This window comes from Manacus vitellinus, unplaced genomic scaffold, assembly GCF_001715985.3.
Source record: "Manacus vitellinus isolate BGI_N305 unplaced genomic scaffold, ASM171598v3 scaffold_2_pilon, whole genome shotgun sequence".
Lineage (NCBI taxonomy): Eukaryota > Metazoa > Chordata > Aves > Passeriformes > Pipridae > Manacus > Manacus vitellinus.
In genome coordinates, this window is record NW_021940208.1 from 20,384,029 (window position 1) to 20,408,813 (window position 24,785).

The 24,785-nt window shown below is 42.6% G+C and overlaps 1 protein-coding gene across 2 annotated transcripts; it reads right to left on the minus strand.

Annotated features, from left to right (window-relative positions):
- Positions 1 to 354: 354 nt before the first annotated feature.
- Positions 355 to 23,658, minus strand: SMAD9 (SMAD family member 9). 2 transcript variants are annotated; one of them, XM_008934255.2, is made up of 7 exons: positions 23,545 to 23,658; positions 22,358 to 22,984; positions 16,446 to 16,703; positions 13,294 to 13,404; positions 11,213 to 11,434; positions 6,620 to 6,876; positions 355 to 2,165 (listed from the first exon to the last, which is right to left on the minus strand). In XM_008934255.2, the coding sequence occupies exons 2-7, from the start codon at positions 22,767 to 22,769 to the stop codon at positions 2,022 to 2,024; spliced, it is 1,404 nt and encodes a 467-aa protein (XP_008932503.1). In that variant the 5' UTR covers positions 22,770 to 22,984; positions 23,545 to 23,658; the 3' UTR covers positions 355 to 2,021. The 2 variants fall into 2 exon arrangements, with proteins under 2 accessions (XP_008932503.1, XP_008932502.1); XM_008934254.2 differs by having other exon boundaries at positions 13,267 to 13,404.
- Positions 23,659 to 24,785: the final 1,127 nt, after the last annotated feature.

A 24,785-nucleotide genomic window follows, 5' to 3' on the forward strand; every position in this document is an offset into this window, starting at 1 on the left:
ACGCATTTTTCCAAACTGATGTCTCTCAAGTCTGCTAAACAGTAAATGGCACACCTGGAATTTCTGTGTAATATTATTATTGTATTTCATTGCTGCAAGAGACCGTAAAGCTTTTCCTATCTCACAGTGACATGACACCCCTGATGTCAAATGGTGACAGAACATGTACAAATTTCATATACAACTTGCTATTACTGCTCAGACTTAACAATAATTTATCCTTCTGTGTCCTGCAAATTCCACAGGCAGCTGAAGATGCACTGAAATAACACTGTTACTTTACTTACTGTCTTTCCAGTGAATGTTATTTCCTTTGCATATGTGATGTAGCTGAAGATTTCAGGCATCCTCTTTGACTTATGCAGCAAAATGTGTAGCACCAGATATTGTGGTGGAGAAGAAAAGAAACATTCTGTAAAACATTTTTTTTTCCTCATGATACTTCTAGTGTATTCCATGGAGGAATGAGATTGGAGAAGTTATCACTCTTTCTGATCCTTAAAGCAAAACAATTTTCAATGAACTGTTATGCCTTGAAAGAAATAATACTTGATTCTTTCAGCAAAATGATGGAGACAATCAAAATGTATTAAGAGTTTCACCTGTCTCCTCAGAAAAGGTTACAAACTGAACCATTTTGTAAGGCTGGCTCTGTGGATGAGGGTATGGGCAATAGGTTTCCCTGCTTACAGAAGGAACACAGACAAGGTTCTGCACATCGACTCACTCTTTGCTTGTTCATGACTTACACTACCTCGCCATCACCTGCAGGCAAGGCAAAAGCACAGCAAATGATGGAACCTGTATCTAAGACGAGAAACCATTTGTGGGGACGTATGGAGTGACTGGCAGGGAAGCCCTCTCTCTGTCAGACCCGAGTGATGCAGTCAGATCCCAAGGATTGGCCCAGTACAGGGGATGGAGGTGGCTGACTCCCATCTCCTTCTCATTGCATCCTGTGGGCATGGGGCTTCCTGCTCCCAGTATGGAGACTATCGCAAGAAGAATGATAAAGTAATTATTTGCTTCTTCAATGCACACGTCATTTCCCTTTTCTGAATCACAGTTCAAGCCCCTTTGAGGTGTACCCTTGATATCAGCACAGTATTCTATCTACGGACAGTCCTAACTTCAAAACAAACTACATCAACACTGTATCATGGATAGGATTCAGTTTACATGCCGGATACATATGCAAGTATGTATGTACTTTGCAAAAAAGCACTGGAAGTTAATTAGTTTTTTAACTCATAGGCCTATATTTCAATTATTATTTTTTTCTTAGGAGCTTGTTGCTTTTCAGTGCAGCAATACCGTACCCTACTGTGTCAACAGTAACAGATTACTTGGAGGTGTCCAGAATGCTCTGATAAGGCTCCAGTGCTGAGTATGTCCTGAGGGTTCTCTCCCCCTGCCAAATCCTAGGGGAGATGCAGGTGCCTCAGCTCCTCAGAGGATTTGTTGTCCCATCATGCTTTGCAGTAGGGAGTCAGACTGGAATTGCAATTTAGTCCTTCAGTTCACTAGATAAAAGTCATCTCTATGCATAAATCCTGTGCACCATCTAAGGTCCACTTTTAGACCTGAAATTAGGATGTAAAATGGATATAAATGGCATAGAGATCTGACTTTGGTTGCCTGCAGAGGGGTGAATTTCACCTACTAGGAACAGCTACAGCCAGGTTTCCGAACCCACATGAAAGTGCTGAGAATTCGCACCATTTACTGGCTTGGCTGGGGAATGAAGATGCTCACAGGAAATGTTTGACACTTTTGCAGGAATTTGGCTTATTTTGCACTAGAGAACAGATATGCTATACCTGAATTTCTAAACTTGTTGTACTGGCATCAGAGTAACTAGAAACCACAAAATGCAGCATGGGAAAAAAAAAAGAGAGTAGACTATGTATAGATATATTTACATCTACATACATCTACATATAGAAGCTTCTGTTCACTGGGAATTCTATAAGCCACTGCCTGCAATAGCATCCATCCTACAGAAATTCTAGAGATGATTCTTAAGAGACTGAGGAGATGGGGTTGTGAGGTGAGCCCATCTGTGTCAGCACCTTATCCAGCCATTGCAATGGTCCATGCAGGTGGATCTCAATCCAGCAGGGCGTGCTTGTAACATCTTGGCGATGATACTCTGCTCCCCAGCCCTACAAAAGGACCAAAAAGTGAGCAGTTTTTTTAAGAAAACCAAAACATTAAATCACAACTCCAGTGCTGACAGTCTAACACAACTACAAGTAGTACACCACCCAAGTTCCCAAGATGTAATGCTTTGTCCTAGGGATAATTTTCTCTAGAAATTTTGCTACTTTTTAAGGTCATTGTTAGCACAGTTACCTATATGGTTACTCTATGGTATTAAATTAAAAATATCTTCACACTTCCAAGTGCTGAAAACAACTGGCATGGAAAGGCCTGTTTCCAAGCTTGTTGCCTGCAAACAGCCCATGGGGAACGGTCCCTGCTGTTTGCACCCCAGAGACATGCCCAGGAAAGTCTGGCAGACTGCTGTCTGGCACAGATAAAAAGCAGGCCAGGCTCTTTCATAACATTTTAACAGGAACTGGGTATGATCCTGGGCACTGCTTCATGTACTGGTAGGGATGCATTGTATGAGTCTGACACCCTAGAAGTTCTAGGTATTTATCTAAACCTCTGGAAACTTTCAGCAGTTCCTATGTACCATACCTAACCTATGTATAGATATTTTCCATAGGTTTTCTATCCTTGAACATGTCCTCTTTTCCCACAGGAGTTCCCAGCTCTCTGCTGTGGGAAGTCCTGCAGTAATTTCTCCAGCTCTTTTGGTGCGACAAGGGATACAGAGCATCTGACAGAAGATGGGGATGTGGTGCTGGCAGGGAGAAAAGAGCCTGGAGCCCCCATGCCTCAAGGGACAGGTTTAGGTTACATATCAGGAAAAGGTTTTTCACCCAGAGGGTGGTTGAGCAGTAGAACAGGCACATCAGGGAAGTGGTCACAGCATCAAGCCTGTCTGAGTTCAAGAAGTGTTTGGACAACGCTTTCAGGCACATAGTATAATTCTCCTGTGAAGGGCCAGGAGTTGGACTCGATGATCCTCATGGGTCCCTTCCAACTCAGTATATTCTATGATTCTATGATTCAAGCAGGCTCAGTGTCTACTCCCTAAGCAGGCAGCCTGATTTCACAGCAACACGAGGCCTCCAAGTCACAGCCCCAAGTCTTGCAGCTCACCAGCTGTCTCACTGGCAGAACTGAACTGGGATTTCCACAGGGCAATGTGTAAAACATGGTCCCACTACAGGATGAGGATCTTCATTTGTGGGATGTTGATCAGACACTGAGTCTTACCTATCATTATGCTAGTTAGGCAGGATGGTATTCTTGTCATGGAAAAAGGATGTGGAGGTATATTAAGAATGATGCCTGCCAAAAGCACTTAAACTGTAGACTGCTGAACAACTCCGACAAGTGAAGGTGCTAGAGCCCACTTCTTTAGATGTTCAGTTGCAAAATTAAGATCAACACCAAAACAGGATGCCATAATAAGTGGTTTGGATAAAATTCATTGCTACTAAATAATGAAAAGGGGAAAGAAAGCAGAAGAGTAAAATATGGACCCACAAAAGCCCAGAGTACTTCTAAACAGGCAGCATTTTTCTGAACTGCAGAGCATTTATCAAGCTAGAAAGGGCCTTTGTTCACAGGACCTCAGACTGATGTTCTGTAAATGTTTGCATAAAATGCCAGTGCCGTCACACTCCCGAGATGATGAAGTTGCAAGTACTCAGCTGCAATGAAGATACACAGCCAGAAGGGCATTAGAGGAGCCGACGCACCTCTGCTGACTGGCAGAATGGAAAAGCCAGAGGAATGGCAATTGCAGGTTGAAAGTACAACCTGCCAGATTTGGGGGAGTCTGGCAGTGCATGCAGGCGGCTGGCCATCTCCCTCTGCTGGCAACTCCCAAACACTCCCAGTGATGCTGTCTCTGGCTGGAGCCCTGCCAGGGGAAACAGTAGAAGGACAAGGCCCCTGTGGCCCCTTGTATATCACTCTGGGGTCGCAGGTAGCCTCCTTTATCCCCAGGGTCAAAATGAACTCAGATTCTCTTAATGAGGGAATAAGATGAACACAACTTGCAAAGCTGTGACAGTGTTTTGCACAGATGGTAGGAAGAGGATACTAGTACCCCCACAGGGTCCTGCTGTTCCTGCCAGCCCTCCCTGCCTCCTGTGGGCAACAGCTCTCTCCAGCCCAGGCTCCAGCCGTGTCCCAGAGTACTGAGTTACCTCATGCCATGGAACACAGTCGAGTCTGCTGGGTCTTCCCCTTAGCCCCAAGACTTGGGAAAATGTGTGAGGGGTTGTGCTGGGTTCAGACCTCAGCTTAGAGAAACTCTTCATCTCTACCCTTTGTGCTTCAGCTGCCTCAGCTGTGGAGAGGGGCCAACACCATCCTGCTTTGGTTATCAGAAGTGCTCAATGGATGAAAACTGCTCTCACTGATGGTACATCCACAACTGAGCTCCTAGCTGCTCTGTGGGCACACAAAGGACATCAGAGGGGACAAGACATTTACCTCCCTCTGTCCCATGTCCTGCCTCCAGAAGACAACACAGTCCTGGCAAGTTTCTCATGTCTTGGTCCCTCCCCATTGCTGTCTCCCAGCTGGTAGCTCAAGCATTGGTGGGGTAGGAGACAGGGTCTCCAGCCCTTTAGCTGTGCTTGTCCTGTGGGTTGTAGGTGACCAGCAGCATCTGGACATGAATCAGGGGAGAAGCCACAGCATCACCCTGCACCTGGGGGCTCTCTTGGGGGCTCTCTGACAGACAGCATGCCCCTATCTGCAACTGCATACCCAACATCCAGCGGCACTCCTGACCCCAGACTGAACACACAGGGGCTCACACCTTGGGAGAGAAATATTTTGAGAAGACTGAGTACAGGAAAAGGTATTCGTAGGCCAGGAACAAAGAACCTAGATGAGATTTGCATAGCAATTTCCCAAAGGTCATGGGAAAGGTTTCAAAAGAACTCCTTGCACTGGTCTTCTGGTGCCTGAGGCACTATAGTAGCTGCTATTGTTTCAACAAAGCAAGATGATAATATGGCAGCAGCAATATAGAGTGCATCAACATCACCATTTCTGCTGCCATGCTGAGCCTGGAGGCAGATAACACATCAAACAGACTGTCCCCAAGTTGCTGAGATAATGAAAATATTGCGTAACTGGCTACACTGCCTTTACAAACAACATGCCCATTCATGTCTTCCATTAATTAAAGAAAATGTTTGTTGAGTTTCTTGCTTTCCTTTTTCCCCCTAAACTTTGCATGTGAACAAGATGTCAGCTCCTTCACAAGAACAAAGCAGCAGCATGGTGATGGGCATGGAGATTTTGGCTTGGACTCCTGGGAGAAGTTACAGAGCACTCTTTATGCTCTCAGAGACTTAAGGAGATGGGTCCCCAAGGATGGCTTGAAAAAGTCAGAAAGATGTGTAGGACTCAATTCATCTGCTCTGTAGAACATAAGGTAACTGGGCTCAAGCCTCAAGCAATTTTTCAGTACCTTAGAATTCAATCATTTTGATTCAGTCATTTGTATAGAAACAAATCTGCAAGACGAAAGCACATAAACAAGCCATTTTTTATGGTACCTAGCAGGACCAACTGGCTTCTAATGGTGCAGCTCCTCTAGTTTGCAGGCTGAACATTGCTGCCAGCTCTCCCCGGCAGCTCTATAGCAAGTCAGTCTAGCATATCTGCAAACAATCTTTAAATACCCACCATTCTTTGGGGTTTAGATGCTACAGCAGGCACCTAAGTAAATTTTAAGTGCTAAAAGGAGTCAAGAGATCTCATTCTGGTGAGAAGGCCATTCAGAAAATTTGAGAAACTCCCACAAATATCACACAGATATCACACAGCAGTCAGACTGTGAAGTTCAGATATGAAAGACATCGAAACAGTAATTGCTTTGGTGGCCTCCTGTCTCTTCCAAGTAACAGAGAGAAGATCAGATATTCTTTTTCTATTCTGCTTGCAAGAAGCCCTTCTGATCCTGTGGCTGGCCAGAGGGAACTTCATCAGAAATTACAACAATCTTTAGCCAGGGATCAGGCAGATGGCAAACAACAACTCCCTGCAAGCTAAGTGAGAGATGAAGAAGGATCCAGTGTTTGTTGACTGAGACCATATATATCAGTCTATAGTACTGGTGAGACTGTAAATTAGCCTAGAGACATAAGGACATTCTTTTCAGACCTATGGCTCTATCAAGCTCTATTGCAAACCTGTAACAATATGAGAGATCACAACTGCCTAAGACATTTACATTTTGCTAAGCCCTTCCAAGTTGAGCTTTTTGTGCAATCAGTGGGAGAACTCCACCATGCATTCTCTGCCTATTTTCCACAGAGAGCCTATGGAATACCCAAATTTTGGAATCTAAGAAATTTGGAGGTTGACCTCAAAACTAATGATTGCAAGCACCTAGAAGTTTAAGGCAATACTGGAAAAGAGGCAGTCTGAATTGCTTCAGAAAGGACTTGATGGGAGCTAGAAAGTAATGGGAATTGCCTTTTCAGAAATGCAAGAGAAAACAAAGAATCCTTACTTTAACAAAGCTCATTCGAATAGTACACATCTTGGTCAGCTCATACACCACTTCAAAACCATGATTGACTGACTGGGCAAGCAGCTGGGCGAAGAGCTGGTTGTTGAAGATCTTGAGGCTGCAGCCGCTGGGGATCTTGCAGACAGTGGCTGGGTGGAAACCATGCTGGTAGTTACAGTTGCGGCTTTGCACAAAAATACTGCTGTCACTGACACATTCGGCATAAACTTCCCCACCAACGTAGTAAAGATGAACACCTTGAAAAAGAAAACGTAATGTGTATCATTTCTCCATTGTTCACAACACTCTTTATACAAATAATTTTTTCTTTTATCCTGGCATACAAACTCAGGAGCATTCCAGATACCTGGTACCTATACATTACCTTTTAGAAGACAGTAAAATGTGTGCATATCTATGTACTGTACAAGGGGCCACTAACATTAAGAGGAAAATATCATAAACACTATTTTGAGGTACTGGTCTAGAAAAAAAAAGTTTTAGAAGCCCGTATTTTTCTTTGTTTCTCAGTAAAACTTGGTTTACTTCTTTTACCCAACAGCACAGTATTTTATCACAGACACACATACATAAGTATCAAACACATGTCAACCATATACAAACCATGAATCAAAACTATCCAAGAACTGAAAAATCAGTATTACATTACACATTGAAGTGTATTTTCTCTGTTGAGAACATGCACGCTGACCAAGACGCACTTCACTGCATGCTGTTATTTTACTACAGGATCCTACGTCATACAGTTAAAACACAGCATAGTGTGTACTTAAAATAGCTTTTCTGTATTTTGCTTTATCCATCACATCAGAACCGAGTATTTGCATTTACCTGATGTGACTGATTCGTCAGATCCTGTTCCAAGTGACCTTTAGCAAGAAAAGGACTGATTTTATTCTGAACTTTCCAGTGCCCAAGTGACTTACCAACACTAACCTTCAAATTTTGACTGTGCCTTGGGGAAATGAAGGTGGAAGCACTTCTATCCATTCAAATACTCTGATCCCCTCAGGATATCTGCTTGCATGAAAATATACCTAAATTGGTGTGAGAATTTATCTTAGCCTAATTCAGTAACCTTAAAGTTAGGGATCTTGTGTAAGCTAATTGTGTAGACACCTTCCCTAGCTGATAGATGATGAGAGGCATTGTGACCAGATGATTCATTCCATCCGCTACAGAGTGCAGGCTTACAGCCAGTTTAACCCCATGGAAGTCTGTGTAGGTGCTGAAAAGGCTCTCCCATTCCCTACCCCTGCTGTTTCTTCTCACACCTGCTTTCATGCTGGCAGCAATGGCTGAGGATCGGGAACCAGCTAATAAACTTCAAACCAAACCAAACCAAACCAAATTTATTTGCAGTGAGATCTTCATCAGTGCAAGCGCGGCAATGGGGACCCAGCCTGCTTAAACGTGAGCATGAAGCCACACCCTAAAAGGGGCCAAGTCATCCTGTGAAAATGCCCAGGCAGTCACCTTTCCCATGGCTGGATTAGGGGAAATGAACCCCTCCCATAGTCAAGAGAGGTGAAAGAACTCAATTCTTTGTTCTCATAAAAACCACCACTAAATAAAAGTAAAATCCTCCTCTCTATTCCCAGGTATGGCATTCAAACACTTACATAAAAATGTGCATTTTCACAGAGCCTCAGTGGACTGCCTCCAAACCTAGTGATAACTATGCTTTAATAATGCAGTTGAAATTACTTTTATTCCTAGTGTCTTTCATAAAAAGACTGGTTACATATTCCCAGTCTGTTCATCATTCTGTGGTCATAACAACAAGGGGTAGCAGCACATCCCCAGGACAAAACCAGCCTCTAAACAGAAGTGGGAAAGGCTCAGGGAAAAGCAGGTTGAGTGGGAAAGGAATCTGGGAAGATTATGTTCTCCCACAGTTTTCCAGGGTGACTCAGACAGGAACCTTTAAGTCTGTCTTCAAGCCACCACTTGACTTCTATGCACCCACAAGATCTCAAATGAGATGCGAGTGGCAGGGGTGTGGCTTGAAATACACACTGGTGCTGCACTGGGAACACAAGCAAGGGGACAGCTCCATTCCACCAGTCTTCAGGTCTGCTCTGACTACGCCAGACACTGTGGGGTGCTGCACACTGTGACTGCTTTTACTTGACCTACTCTCCTTTCCCTACCTTGGAAATGCATAAAAGGGAAGGACTGAAAACAGGAAGGACCTTGATGGAGTCCGTATAATTTTCTGAAATAATCAGGTAGAGTGAGAACAGAGGGTAAGGAGAGAAGAATAAGGACATAAAAATTCACCGCATTTCAAATCTTAAAGTGTGGCTACTGATTTAGGGTCACCACACTTTGTGGTATTAAGGTGAAAAATTTTTAAGGCTGGGTTTTGGAAGTATATTGAGTAACCCGTTTTCTGGAAAAAATTAATTCTTTCAAAGGCATCGCCCAATCTGTCTGCTATAGTAACAAAACCACCGTTAGTCCCAAAAGCAGATGCTACAAATTGCTTTTTCCTTGTGGACTTTTTAAAAGCAGTAAATACAGCAGTAATGAAATATCAGTATGTATTTCTATCCTTCTAGTATTCATTCATCAGAGGAAAGCACCCTCAAGGAAACCAAGCTGCTAGATACATATTTGTAGAAGACCAAATCAAGGGTCCATATGTTTTAGTGGAATTTCATTGCTCCTCGCAGAAGCTGGAAATTCAGCAGTCTCCAAGCATCCACATCGCCTTGACACTGATCAAAAGTCCCCTTTTTGTCCTTGAAGTCTAACTGCTGAAACAGGTCCAATTGCTAGTAGATGTTGCATTGTGTTCTGGATTGTTTTTAGCTTTGATGTGGTATTTCCAGGAAACCGTTTCACGCTGATACACTAGATGACAATTCAATCGCATATCCTTATCCTACTGAGCTAATCTTGTTTACTCACTCTTTTTTCTCCCCTGTTAACATGTGACAATTGTATCCATTTCAGTAGCTTTCATCTGTCCACCATGCTTTTGAACTACACATTTTGGAGCTGCTGTGTGCTCTTCTGCAGGCCTGTACTGGTGCCACTTATACTCCACTTGTATATGTTCTTTTAAGATTTACATAAACAGGCAAGAACAGTAAAATCACGGATCTCTGATACACTAAACTCCTCTCTGGGCAACCTGCTCCCTTCCCTTGGGCAGATTCCTAGTGTAGGACTTTAAAGGACTTTTAAGCAATGAAGACAGATCTTCAGATTTAAATGGATGAAGACCATTAGCATTTCCCTAATCTTATTTTTGTTCTGTCTCTTCCTCTTTTGGCACAGAAAGTCACAGGATGTAACATCCTCAAATGACAGCTGGGATCCTTTGTCATTCTTTTAGGGCCAGGCTCATCTTTCATCTACATCCCTCTGACAACTTACACTGATAGGGAAGCTTTGCTTTATTTACTAAGTTAGAACTAGATGTACAACACATTTGCACCTCTCACAACAAACCACTATGACAGACACTTGTAGCATCACACTGGCTTCACACAGGACATCTGCAACACAAGTGCCTTCCCTCCCAGAGAAAAGTGCAAGAGCAAAGCACATCTCCTGCACCAGCCTTCAGGTTCACTGCTGTTTGCAAAAACTGTATTACATTTGTCTCAGAGCTTCCTTGTATTCAGTCATTCAACACTAGACTATCAAGAGCCAATTAAAATATTGCTCTAGGCCTGGGAAATAAGGTGAGGTTGACAAGATAATAGCAGTGGAACAATTAGAGTTAATTAGCCCAGTGGGAAATGCATTCCCAAGTAGCTACTGGTTCGAGGCTGGGTTGGCAAGATAATGAGTCTAGACTGGATATACCAGAACATGAAAAGCTTCATCTGCATGGAGAAGTGGCTGGCACAGGGCTTCTGACTCACCATCACAAACAACAGTAAATTCTGCGAGAAAATCAAGCCCTACACAGCCCCAGTGAGCTGGGGCAGATTGTGTGTGGTCACGCATGTCCAGGTGTGGCCTCTCACCAGCAGCATATGATTCTGCACGCTGTACACCAGAAGTGGAGCATACAAAGAGAACCACTGGTGGGAGAATGGAAGCCTTAGTTTTACTGGTGAAAAGTTGGCAAAGCAGGGAATCAGACTGGTGGTGGCAGCGAGGCAGGGGGAGCTACAAAGACAACTCTGGTAAGAGTTCTTCAGCTAAGTAACTCAACTACTAAGTGTTTCATCCATTTCCCTTTGTTATTTGGTGGGAGGAGAATCAGCCCTCAGGCACCAGCAATTATCCTTGTAGTGGCATTTCAATGGTAATATTCCCAGTTGCCAGAAGCTCTAATAAATAAAATGAAAATACATACTGCTAAATCAGAACACATAACTATAAACAACATTTTTCTCTTCACTGGCCAAGTAAACAGCTTTTGTAAGGAGTTACTCTGCTGATTGTTATCCAGTCAGAAAAGAATCAGCTGCTTTTCTTCTATTTCAGAATAATCTCAGAGCTTTTATTTTAAGACAAGCGCATTTAACAAATCAGATAGGTTTGTTAATGCAATATGTGGATCTTCTGAGTTCTGAATATTCCTGAGGAGAAGGGATTTCCTCTTACCTTTTCCTATGTGTCTCCTGGTGTTTTCTATAGTAGAGTTGCGGTTTACATTTGACAGCAGACCCAGGCAGAACCTGTTTTTGTTATTTGAGGGATCTGTAAAACCATCTATAAGGATGCTTCGAGAGGAAGCCTGGAAAGTCTCCCCTACACGGTTGTTGAGTTCATAGTAGGCAACTGAGCACCAGTGTTGGGGTTCTTCATAACAAACAGGCCGAAAGTCTGTAGGAAATAAAACTTAGTCAGCTGCTCAGGTCTCAGTAATATTTTTTAAACAATCCTTCTCTGTTTTCTTTCCTCCCTCCCATTCTCAGCCCCCCATCTCTCCATCTAAACAGTCACTTATGTCATGCTTTATCCCAACAGCAGCTTCCCTTGCTTCTTAACTTTTTTTATTCAAGTCCCAAACATGCAAAAGTTTGATGCACCAGCTTAACTCTAACACATTGACATTCCTTGCTGAACTGGGGCCCAAATAATACACTGGAAATAGTAAGGGATACATCTGCTCTACACACCGGCAGGAGCTAGGGATGACAGATGGGCTCAAAGCAAGTCAAAACTAAGGCAAGCCTTCAGCCTAATACCAGACTCTGTAGTTCAGAAGTAATAAATCACTACCCCCACCTCCCATCCCCCATTCTCAATTTTTAGATGCTTTCAGGCTTTCTGCTTCCATGTGGGATCGTAAGCAGAAATGTCAGCAAGGTCATTTCTTTTGGATCTACCCATGCCCAGGTTTTCTAAGTCAGAGACAGACTGAAAAATGTAACAGAATCTCTGAGCCTCATTTTTCCTACAGAAATTAGAAGGAAACCTTATCCTGCCTGCTCACCACAGGCATGTAAGCCTGCCTGCCCCCAGAGCCTCTGTGCGTAACCTCTAATAAACTCCTAACTAATATTCAGTAGGATAGTGATCAGGGTGGTAAACTATGATAAAGAGATTAAAGTAGCTTGACAATTTATTTTAAAGTATTGGTGTCTGATAACTTATTATCATCTGGTCATTCTGTGTAATTAGCACCATCCCACTCATCTTCCTTCTGCTCCAGTTCCATGCTACATACAGCCTTCTCATTTTTTCAGAAGAACTGGCAGTAATTTTTTAATGTGCATGTGTGTGCACAGTGTTCAGTCCTCATTCTATAAACCACATTTATTTAAAAATACAATATGATGGACTAAAAGAACAATGGTGATTTTTCCTTTGCAGTAGCAGGAAGCCAAAGTAAAACCCAGCAGAGGAACTCCCATTTGCCCTTGGTACTCTCCAGCAATGGGCTTTGAATAGTGGAGACATTAGTTGCCAGTACTGGTGCAAAGGTAGCAGGGACCATGATGAAGATGACACCAAGTTGCTTTGAGGGGTGCAAGGAGGATCCCAGACCCTTCTTCTCTGACCATCCATACCCTCTCCCACTAAAGCATTCTCATAAGAGGACAGAGGTTGGTCTTCTGTAAAAATCTCTTTGTACTTAACTAGAACATGTCCTTTTCTTTTCTAGCCAGCCAGTAATGTAACATTTATACAAAGATGGCAGCAGAAAGGTTCCTACCACAAGACTTTAAAGTACTTGAAACCCAGAGCTGAAGGTGGTAAAAAAAAGAGTTCTGATATTGATAATGCTTTTGTGTGTTATACTGCCCCACCATGCTAGATTTGATATATTTATCTTTATGATGTAGATAACAGTGCTTGCTTTCATTAACAACTTTTAAATGTAATAGTACATGGATACAAATAAACTAGATAAAGTAGTTAAAGTACAAAAGTAAAGTAATAGTAGTAAAGTAGTTGACTACATAAAGTAGTTAAAGTACAAAAATACAAATAAAAATACAAAATACAGAGTCTAAACTCTGTAACTTTGCACATAATACATGGTATTCTTACATCAACCTATTCTGCTAGGTAATGGGTGGGTCTAGCACAGAGCCTTACTGCAAAACTGCCTGAAACCTATTATTACACATCACTGAACCCTTTTGTTCAAATGACAATTCTTTTTCTTAACAGCTTTTATGTAAAAAATAGTACAAATGGTTATTTACTTTCAGGTTCTCCATCGGCAGATTTACCTCCATTGGGCAAAGACAGCACTAGTTGACTTTCAGCTATTGCATCCATTGACCGTCCATTGTGCATTCCTGCAGGTTCTCTTGTGTGGTAGGGCGGAGGTGGAGTTTCCACTGGAAGAAAGAAAGAGAGAGGGAAGGGAAGGGAGGGAATGGAAGGAGTGAGGGAGTGGAAGGAGGGAGGGAAGGGAAGGGGATGGAAGGGAAGGGAGATGGAGGGAGAGAGAGAGACAGACAGAGAGAGAGAGAGACAGGGAGGGAGGGAAGGAAAGCAAAGAAAGAAAGCAAGAAAGCAAAGAAAGAAAGAAAGAAAGCAAGAAAAAGAAAGCAAGAAATAAAGAAAGAAAGAAAGAGAAAAAAAGAAAGAAAGAAGCCTAAATCAGTATGTTGGTAAATTCCTTCTTGGCTTTTCCTGGTGAATATTATACCTCTCTGGCATTGTTTAGCTAGAGAAGGCTGGAAACAGCACAAATCTGAACCTGACCTCCCTTCAGTCTCTAGATTAAGACCATTGTGTGTTCAGAGAAGATGGGAAGGAAGGGCTGTCATGTTGGACATGCAGCACTTGAGAGAGGGACAGTCACAACAGTGCCTCAGGCCTAGACCCGTGCCAAGTTCTCTCTTAACACCAGCTGTTACCCTACAAAAGTAATGAAGTTTGATCCTTCAGTTCCAGACTTCTCTCATGAATTTAAAACTTAAGGAGATGATTTAAGAGCAGAAGCTAACTTTAAATGATCCTCTGGGAGAAAGCTCTCTTCACAGTCTATAAAAAAAAGCCTATGGAAAGCATTTACACTCTAAAATCAGACTTGGCAAATCTCCTTCCAGATTTATTTTTTTTACCTCTGTCCTACAAGGGAAGTCTGTCCTCTCCTGGTTTGTTCAGTCTCCCGTCAAGGAGCAATGGATGTGTTGAAAACATTAGGAGAAAAAGTATCAACTCGCAACCTGCCCAGCTCCTGATTTGTTCCATTTCCAGCAACATGAGCTAGAAAATAGGTTACTCTATAGCAGCGATTCTCAAGAAAGACAGAAGGCTTCAAAAAGCCAAAGAAAAAAGGTCTTAATTTTCAAATTAAAAAATGTCAACATTGACTGCATAAGCACTCAAAGCATGTAGCTTTGTTCATTTGAACAGAAACCCTGTGAGCTTATGTGCTAATTATAGCCATATACAAGCTTGTAGGACTATGGATCTCTTTAAGCACTGTTTAATTTGGTTCCAGTTTGAAATTCCCTGTTGTGTCTGGGGTCTGTTGGCTGGCCCTCAAAACAGAGCAACTTCATCTGGAAGTGGATGACTGTGAACTGTCTCATAAGACAACCATTGAATCTTCCAAGTAAGTACTGAACAGGAATGTAATTTTACTTAAGCACTGTTCAGGATTTAGGAATTTCATACACCACATGATATTTCTAACATATAGGTGACATAAGCCTCCCACATAAAATACAACAAGCTAGAATGGTAAAACAAAACCAAGAAATAGTGGAAGAGAAAACAAGTCACAGAAAGGAATATAATCACACAATCATGTGGTTATATGGCTATTTTTGATGTCTATGCCTAAGCTAGTCACCATAAGCTCTCCTTATATCCACAAGAGAAACATAGGCACCCACAGAGACAGTGTATCTCAGGTACTTTGAACATATACAAAAAGATGCAATGAATCCTGTTGTAGGAGTCCCTGTTTTCCTCCACTGATTAGAAAGAGAGTACAGAGAATTGCATGAGATGCAGAAATTAGCATAGCTGACATCTATATTTGGTCACAGCAATCCTGCTCAAGGTTCTTGATGTAACTCCACTTTGCTTTAGATACCCTTCCATCCTTGATTGTTACATAGGCAAATTATGCTTATCAGCATGCCATGTGCTGTGATATACTGAAGCTAAGGTTGAGCCACTTCCATTTTTAAGTAGCTTTGCAAGGTCCCAAGTTCAGTTAAATGCACGAGTCAGAGTCATTACATAGCTGGAATGGGCCTGATTTACCTGTCAGGACCAGCTCCACTGAATCCAGCTTGGTTACACAGAGGTGAAAGAAAAAATATAGGAGAAGACAAACAAGTCTTACTACTCAATGAAATGTTTCAGTGTTGCTAAATATGACTTAATCTGAAATATAGATCTAGAGAAGAAATTAATGAAGACATATTCAATGAATGGAGAGAGAAGGAAAATCATCACACTGTATTGAAAGTATCCAGCTTAAAAGGAAGTTCAAATACTACAAATACCTTGTAAAAATAAACTTCTTGCACTTAAAGAGAAAATAGGCATGTCATTAAGGACATGCATTTAAACACTTTGCAGTTGAGATACTAAAATTTTAAGCTACAAATTTCTGATCTGAATTCATCTTTGTGGAAAAAGCTGAGAATAATGAAACTATTTGAAAGTTAAAGAGTAGAAGTGAATCTGAAACATGTTTTGATATTAAAACTATCTCTTAGCTGTGTTGCATTAACAGCAAATGCATAGTTAAATTTTCAGGTAATTAGAGCAGTACTAAGTAAGGAGTTTACAACACAAACAATCTGAGTGACATAACCCTCCCAACTTCAGAACTGTGGAACATGTTCCAAAGTCATAGGAATGTGCCTAGTGGCTTCCACAAGTTAGGCCAGATTGGTAAACAACTTAATTTATACTGTCAGTGGGATCACCACACATTTAAAAATATTTCTGCACACCAATTTCCCCATTTTATCCTCTCTCTTGATGGAGCTTCTAAAGGTTCCTACTCTGACCATCTTAGGTCCCTTACTTGGGTCTTGCAAGTGCTCTTTTCCGTGAATTGTATTGGAAGCTTGGATGGACAGCTTTAGACAGAAGGTGGCCTGGCACACTTGCTTCTCTCCTCAACTTCCTCCTCACAGTAATCATGAAATCTCAGCCAGGCACTTCTAGGAGTGGAATGACTACAATTCTTAGTCCCTTAGTCCCCCTTCTGAGCATCCCTCAGAAGGACTGGGAGTCAAATACACAAGAAGCAGTAACAAGAAATCACATTCCAAGTCCACTCTGTCCAACAGTTCAATCTGTAGCTACAGCCTAAGGGAAGCATACAGAATTGTCACCTGACTCCAGGCTCTGGTAAGAACCTCGACTGCCTCAGTCAGAATGTCTAAAAGCTCATTATTACCTGTGAGCTGATAGGGACTTCCTGGTCCAGAAGAGCTTTCTGGTGAGTTGGGATAGCTGATGCTGTTAGGTGACTGGGAAAACATGTGGCTGGGTGATGATGGAAAAGGGGTGCATGGAGGATGCTGGAAAGAATCAGGATAGGTGGCATTGTGCGGCATCAGTGGCTCACTGTGCAGAGAAGTGTTTCGAAACTTGGCAAGGAGGCTGAGGTGAGGGTTAAACTCACTGTGTCTTGGAACGAGTACAGGAGGCAGGACTGCAAATAAAAATAACAACAAGAAATAAAATGGTTAAAACTGCATTCTTGAAAGTATATCTCTTTGTAAGTTAAAAAGAGGCATATTCCATGCTGCTCAAATACTGCTATCTATAGATAAGCCATTGAAAGGCAACAAACTTGTTCAAAATCCAGAATCAAAAGCTGATTCTTGGGACTTTTTTTTCTGCAGATTTGCAGCCAGTTACAGCAGTTCCTTATGCAAAACATGGAATCCTGACTTCAGCAAAGTACCAAAAAATTCACAGGTATAGCATGAGCACACAGTCCTCTTACAGAAATGCAAGTGGCACATCTCTCCATCCCAAAATTATTTATTCTTTCCTTCTTCAAAGACTGACTATGTCAGGATTTTGCTAAATATTATCACCAGGATGTGCCAAATTCACAGCCACGTTTAGTAACAACTAATAGTACTCTGCAATACACAACATATTTTACTACCATTGAGTCACAGATGGGCAAAAAGAAGTACAGACCCGAAGCTAGACACCAGATTTAAAATGTTCTCAGGTACTTGAAAATGCTACCAGCCAGACAGTGGGATTTTTAAAAGGAAATATAAATGGCAATTAAAATATTGCAGCAATATCAATTTAGCTCTTGCAATATAGTTAGAAAAGATCTAGCATAAAAAGGCATATGTTAATGGTTGGTATTTAAGACACGAAAAATGCAGGTCAGAAAACTGAAATCCAAATTAACCAATGTAAAAATTGGTCTAGTAGAAGAGAGCACCTCTCTTCACAAACTCTCTTCACTTACATCTCATACTGTCAGTGCTGTTAACACCATTGCTCCTTTGAGAAATCCAAAACGGATCCGAATTACTCTGGATTGTGACATGAAGAGGAAGAGCAGAATTGGAGTCAAAACACTTTAAAAATCCTGACTAGTGAGTTACCTCTAAAGATGAAGTCCCTAGGCTGGAACACAAAGGAGCTTGCCAAGTAGGACTACACATGAGAGTTCAACTTGAGGCTTTAATTGGGTCCCCCATAGTCCCTGGGGGGAGAACAGCACCTACAGTGGGCAATTCATGTAGCCTTAAGCTGTCCTGCAGATCTAAAAGCCACCAGAAGAGATAAGAAGGCAATTTGAGCTATTGTGACAAGCATGAATTGTCCCAACAGCAGGGACAATTCAGCAGGCTTGTATTGATTGACCTAGTGTGCAGAGTTCCTCTGGCTTAAAACTCAGCAGCATGTAATCTTTCAGTCTACTCTTAATAGTTTATAGAAACAAAGAGCAATGGGCACCCTTGGTCTTAAATGTTGTTGGGAATATATGGTTTGAACATGTTTTAACATACTGCTTGGGCCCAAAAGCTCTGCTTAGGTAAGGCAAATCCTTTTTAGGCAGGTTAGCTAACACCTTTTAATTATAGCAAACTCTCATTTATCCAGCTTAATGAAAGCATGGAATAATTGCTATAAAGCAAGTAATATATAGATAATGCAAAACATGTGCATGAGAAGAGGCTGCAGGAACACTCCCCTTGAAATGCACATCAACAGCTCAGAGAGCTGGGGCACTTACTAGTGCCTGGTAACAAGGACAGGTTTACAGCTTCTTGCTGTACATCATAGTGCTGATGTAGCACTATGCTGCAGCTGGGGCAGGATTAAACCACGCATCTGCCTACCCACTAGCATATACCATTTGGGAATTTGTCAGTCACCCATACGATGAAGAACTGAGACCTAAAACCATACAAAAGATTGGACTGATGTCAGGGAGTTCACTGCAGAAGTCTTCTTATCTGCCTGGAAACACAGGCACTGGGATACCTATTAAGAGATTGGACATAGACCCTTCTCTGGCACAATGCATTTCTAATTAGCTTTTGGCCAGGACAAGGATTCTGCTTGGGAGACTACTTTCTTTCCTTCTGGATCTGATATGCCCCTATCTGTGGTGTAAAAATTCTGCCACCACTTTCTTAAGTTCTTTGGTAGAGATAGGTGTTTCTGCTTCTTTACTGCGTTTTTAGTTTTATGGATTTCCTAGACTCTTCAGGTAGGACTCATACAGGCAATACAAGTATTCACATCTTCACATGGATCTCTTCATAGCTAGTGGAGAGAAAAAGACTCTTTTACTGCTAAGTTCATCTGCTATACATTGGGACAAGACTAGTACAACCACTGCAGATATGTTTTTGGTGAGCTGGATTGCTCCGATCCCATGCTCTTGTGAGCAGCCCCAGGCTGTGAGCTCTTGCTGCTTCTGGAGTTTTCCTCTGCTGCTCCATGAAACTGGTATGATGCTTGCCAGGTCTGCTGCTGCTCAGCCAGCTCTGACCAGCAGCCTTAGAAAATGGGGAGCTGGTGATCCCTTTGCACCCAGCAGAGGTGCTGAGCAAGGGATAGCTATGCTACAGCAATGTCATGCAGCACTGAGAGGCTGGTACCTCACTGTGGGTACCACATGCTTTCTTCAGCCCTTTGAGAACTCAACTCCTCTAAATGAAAGCTGAGAATTCGGATGTGTGAATAACGCTTGCCAGGGAAAGCCTTTGATTTGCCTTGAGTGAGTCAGCATGCTAGAAGAATTTTCAAGCCTTGAACTTCTTCCCAGCTCTGACCTGGGTACTCTTAATTTCTGCTCTACTGTACAGTCTTTGCCACCTCCCTTAATCTTTCCACTGACTGTTCTGTGACTGCCTAGAGGGCTAAAGCCTCTGTGGTGGTGAGGAATTCAGAAATTTTCTTGTTTGTGGCTAAGAGTACCCCTGAGGGCCTTGTTCTTGTTCTTTTGGTAACATGCCACTCTCCAGGGCTCAACCACTCTGAAGGAAGTGTGATCAGAGGCTCAAAACTAAGTAACTGAGTGTATTTGGATTTGTCTGCCCTCATAAATTACCTGCACTTTCTTCACTCAATGGGGGTCCTTTTCTTCTACCTGCTATTGTCTACCAGGAGCCAGAGGTGGATCCTTCCTTCTATGCGTGCTCAAGTGTTGATGATATGATGATCTTTGTTTAACTGAAGACATATACGATCATGTCTCAAGTCCTCCTACTGCCTTTCGTGCACAGGGCTTTCTCCTCTTCCCTTTAGCTTCAGCAGTTCTTGCTGGAAACCTGGCTGTGCCCAGAGCCTCTGACTTCAGAGGCTCACAAGCAAACTACCTGTCTCAGTTTACTTCCAGGTACAACATCCACACTTCGATTTCTCACACATCAGTCCATCTCCGCAGAGTTTTCTACCCTCTGGTGAGATCCACCTATTCCCTGTGCCCACAACTATTTCCAAACACCAAACACATGATCAACAGTGAGATAACTGGGCAGTCTTCCACCTGGGAGGCTATCACATCTTAGTCCTACTCGGGCTTGATGAAAGCAGTCAGTTAATCTAAGTGAAAAATTCATTTAGTCTCCTGCTGTCTAGAGCAATGGTGCACCCTCAAATTTGCAATATCTACACATGAATGATCTCATAAAAATAAGAGGGTACATGTTTAGGCAGCTTCGAGATTTTTCTGAAACTGAGGCTTCTTCTGACAACAAACAATTCAGATTTCTGACGAGCTGTTTGAAGAAAACAATGAAGGGGGAAGTAGAGCATAACCACCATACCTATCTCCTTCAGACTAGGTGGCCTAACCCCTCTCTGCAGTGGGATGTTGCACAAATAGAGGAAATATTTGCTGCTTTTTTCTAACTGGCACCTGATACTCGGCAGACCTGATAAGAAATCTGCTGGGGACACTGGTAGCAGCAACAAAAGCTATGCATAGTCTGTGCAGTATTGGTCAGCATAACCTAAAATGTGGCTGGGCAGCCTGAGGACATAGCAGAAGCAATGAAACCGCTGAATTTTCAACCAGAGCCTAAAGCTGCTCTCTAGTAAGAGTGGTCTAGGGATCTGCCAGGCCACTGAAGAAAGGGTGAGGCCCTCCCATCTTTGACACAACTCATTCATTCTGGATAAAAGTCAACAGGTCTGGTCATAGAGTGGCTGACTCAGTAAGAAAGACTGCAGTGATGCAAAGTGGTCCGCAGAAGGATGGACATTAAAATGAAAATAATACTGGCATGTAGATTATAAAACATTTGGCTGCCATTTAGCAGCTGCTGTACTATTCCAGTACTAGTGTTTGTTAGCTGACACTGAACAGATGACAAGACTAGGGTTGAAAACAGCACTGTGCAGTGCTGTCAGCTACTGCAGAGGAGACTCTGTTAACTACACAGGAGTTACACCAGAAGAAATGAAAAGACACTTAAGACTGCAGCCTTCAAACAGAAAGATACACAAAATGGGATACTTTATGAGCATCTTCTTGTAGATTACTGAAAAGTTTATTTAGCAAGGCAGGCAATCAGCTTTTTCCACTGAGAACTGTTGACAGCAAGCAGCACTCAGCGTAGCTGTAAAATTTAAAAGTTGTGACAATGTTTACAGCAGTTCAGATACAACTTCACAGCAACAGTTCTGCTACAGTGGAAGGACTATCAGAGGAGGAAGCGGTCCCCGTTGTTTAACAAATGCTAACAAATGTCTTTCCCTTATTTCATCTATGTGAAAAGAAGCATCCCACAGTTCACTTATCTGATCCTAATGTCACCTCAGAGTAAAGTTCATGCCAGACAAAGAGTAATCACAGAATAATACACTTACCAACCATATCCATTAGTAAATTAAATTAGTGTGATTTTTGGCAGCAAGGGAGAGCTAGGTTAGACATTAGAAATCATTTTGAACTGTAAGAAGAGCAAAGCAATAGATTCACTTGCCTGGGGAGATTGTAGAGCCTATATCACATGGGATTTTTAGAGCTCATTAGAAAAAGATCCATCAGGAATGTACCCTGTCATTTGTTTTGGTTTGGTGGTCTGGGCAGAGGAAAACAGGATGACTGCTTGAGACTTCTGTCAGCCCTGCTTTCCAGCGTCTCTATAGAAGTCAACACTGAACACTATGATTTTTTAACAGTTGTTTCATTGACATAAAGCCCAATTAAGTGACCCTTCAGTGTTTTAGTGCTGGCCAAGTCCAGTCTAAAGAGGATCATCAGGGAAAATTTCAAAGTTTTATGAGAACTTGGGGGATTTACTTCACATAAACTCTCCCTTTAGGTAAGTAAATTCCATTTAAGGCAGGCCACCAGGCATTTTAGGAAGAATCAACTGATCTGGTTTCATATCCACTGCAAAATATGCAATCTTACTGCAACTCTTATCTTTAAAGGGAGAGCTAGTGTTTCCTGTGGGTTAATGAGTCAATTGTTGATTTTGAGACAATGAGACGTAAATCTTGCCAGGGTGGCAAGTCTGGGCTGGTGCCTAGACTTAATGCAAATGGACACCAGTTCACGAGGGAAGGATTCTGCACCCATATCCATGGAGAGGAAGCTGCTTTCAGCACCCTGGACAAGATCCGGGCACCCTTGGTGGTCTGATGGGATGCAGACCCCACGGGGCAACGGGTTCCTTACTCCCTCCTTAGCTCCCATAGCTGCCAGAGCTATGACGCCACAGGGCAGGGTAAGACCCAAGATCCTTCCATTAGATGGAGCCTGCCTTTTCACATTTCAGAGCACAACTCGTAGGATGCACCAAGACTAGACCTGCTAGAGCAAGAGCTAATAGAGAGATGTGAATCATTGGCAGATGACATAATTACCTGGGGTTTCCACCCGCCGGTAATGGTAGGGGTTAATGCACACTTCTTTTTGTTTTGAGCCAAATGGGAATTCACAACATTCCAGTGGTTTCAACTCATGGTGAGATTGTAAATCAGGCCAGCGCCACACTCTGCAATATATGACGTGGGGAAGCCCCTTGCGGTGAGACACCTGCAGCCGCCCATCCAAGGAACGTGGGATAGTGACACATTTACTGGGCTGACCCGGGCAGCTCAGAGCCCTTTCCAGTTCTTCCATGGCACCCTTTTTCTTCTTTAACTTCTTCACTAAGGAATCAACAGCTTTTTCTGCCCACTTTTCTTCTTCATCTCCTTGTTTCCAGCCCAGCAGCCTCTTCACTGCAGGGCTGGTGAAGGAGAACAAGGAACTGATAGGGGTGCTGGAGTGCATAAGAAGCAGAGATTACAAACAAGCGCCAATGGAAGCACAAATTACTCTCCTGCCTGGCAAGGCTTGCACGGAGTTTCCACAGTATAGCAAGGGACACTTCCTTCAAGGAAAGGTTCTTCCACACATACGTTCCTGTAGTCTTAGGCACTGGTTACAAGTGGTCCGACAGGGTGGGTCTCAGAACTTTCCAAACATCAAGAAACTGCTGATGAAGCCTGGAACAGCAACACAATACATAGTTAGGCTTCACACACTATTTTCATTGTTCCTTCAATAAAATATTTTGAAAGAGAAATTATTCAAAATGTGTAGTTAATTTGCAATGGTTTTCTGTTTGGTTTTGATGTTTATTTTGGGTCCAAGCTTCTCCTCCCCATTACTCTCCCCACTCCTTTTAGAGTTGGATGATGGAAATTGTTAAGCATCCAGCCACTTCAACTCTGTTTAGAGTTCAATGCACCAGGCAAATTGTTGCACGACTAGGGTTATATTTACTAGAAAACAAAATGTAGCTCTTTTTTATATGCTAGTATCTGTGGGTTCAGCTCAAAGCATCTTCTATGAAACTAAATCTGTAATATCAAATTTTATGGAAGCAATGAGTAGAATATTGTACTGATTTCAAACCCCTCTCTGCCACTCCAGTCTCACAGTGTACTGTCAAGAGCTGTACAATATTAACTGCAAAACTAATTTAAAATGACTACTCTCAGGTTTCATTTAGGGCCTTTGAAAGATTTATTAGTATTCTCTAAGCTTATTTATATTTTCTCACATGGAAGAGAAAAACCTTTTTTGTCTAGACAGTCTGTTTCTCTCTCTTCAACAATTCACAGCTTTCTGGATCCAAATCACATACTTTTGGACACAGTTTGTGGATCCTCAGTTAGTTTTGCTAGGAGTTGTTACATCTGACAAAGTCCAACAGAAGGAGTTTAGTTCTTGAGAGTTTTTACTTTTTTTCCTTCATGTAGCTGGAGACAGTCTAATTTTAGCTGTAAATGACATATTTCCACTGACTGGAACCCTGAGGAAAGATGTCCTCGTATGTCAAGCTATTTACTGCTTTAAATAAACTTCATGGACCCCCTGTGCATAGGTAGTCCAAAGGTCTGAACTATATAGAAAGAGGGCACTTAAAACAGGAGATGGGAACAGGTTCTAAATGGATGCTTCTCCAAAAGCAGCTCCATGACTGCCCTGGTCCACTCTTGTGGACCTTTCCCCCCATCCAGTAAAGGCCTGCTCATAGTCCTCAGCACTACTCATATGCAGCCACTGAGGAGACACATGTCGCCCAGTTCGGGGAGCAGCAGAGCTTCACAAACCATATTATTCTGCAATTTCCTTAAACGTGCAGTTCTTGTAAGAGTTCAAAGGGCACCTGGGGACACCATGTGCAGGCACAGGTACAACACATTGATACAGGAGGTCAATCCTGAAGATTTGGTATAGTCTGATACCTTCGGCACCATACAGCTCTGGAGCATGCTGCAGAGTAAGCACACACAGCCCAGGGCATCAGAGCCTCTTAGACAATCTGAGGACCAAGGATCGCCTGGAGCTGTTTTTTCTACCAGCTCTTCTGTTCCCATGCCCACCCCTCTGCCCCACTGCATTACCCTTTAAGACGCCAAGCACTCTAAGAAATGCAGGTACACGGACGCATAACAAGCTTTTCCCCTTCTTCCACAACAGTGGCAATGGTGACGGCGGGGGCTCAACTGCCCAAATGCCTTCCACTGCACTAGGAAGACGGAAGCAGCATAAAAGGAACACCCTGGCATACCACAAACCCCACCAGTAGTTGCTATTCCCCAAGAGATTAATATTCCAAGAACCAGTGAACAGAAGGCTGCATGAAAGTATGCACAGAAGGACTACAAAACTGAAAGGCAGAGCAGGCCCACCTTGCTTCAGGCACCTGCCACAGTATTGAGCTGTGCCTTACGCAATTTCTACCTTATCAATCTATGTGTATGTCCATTTGTCCTCAACTATCAAGAGAGGTTCCTG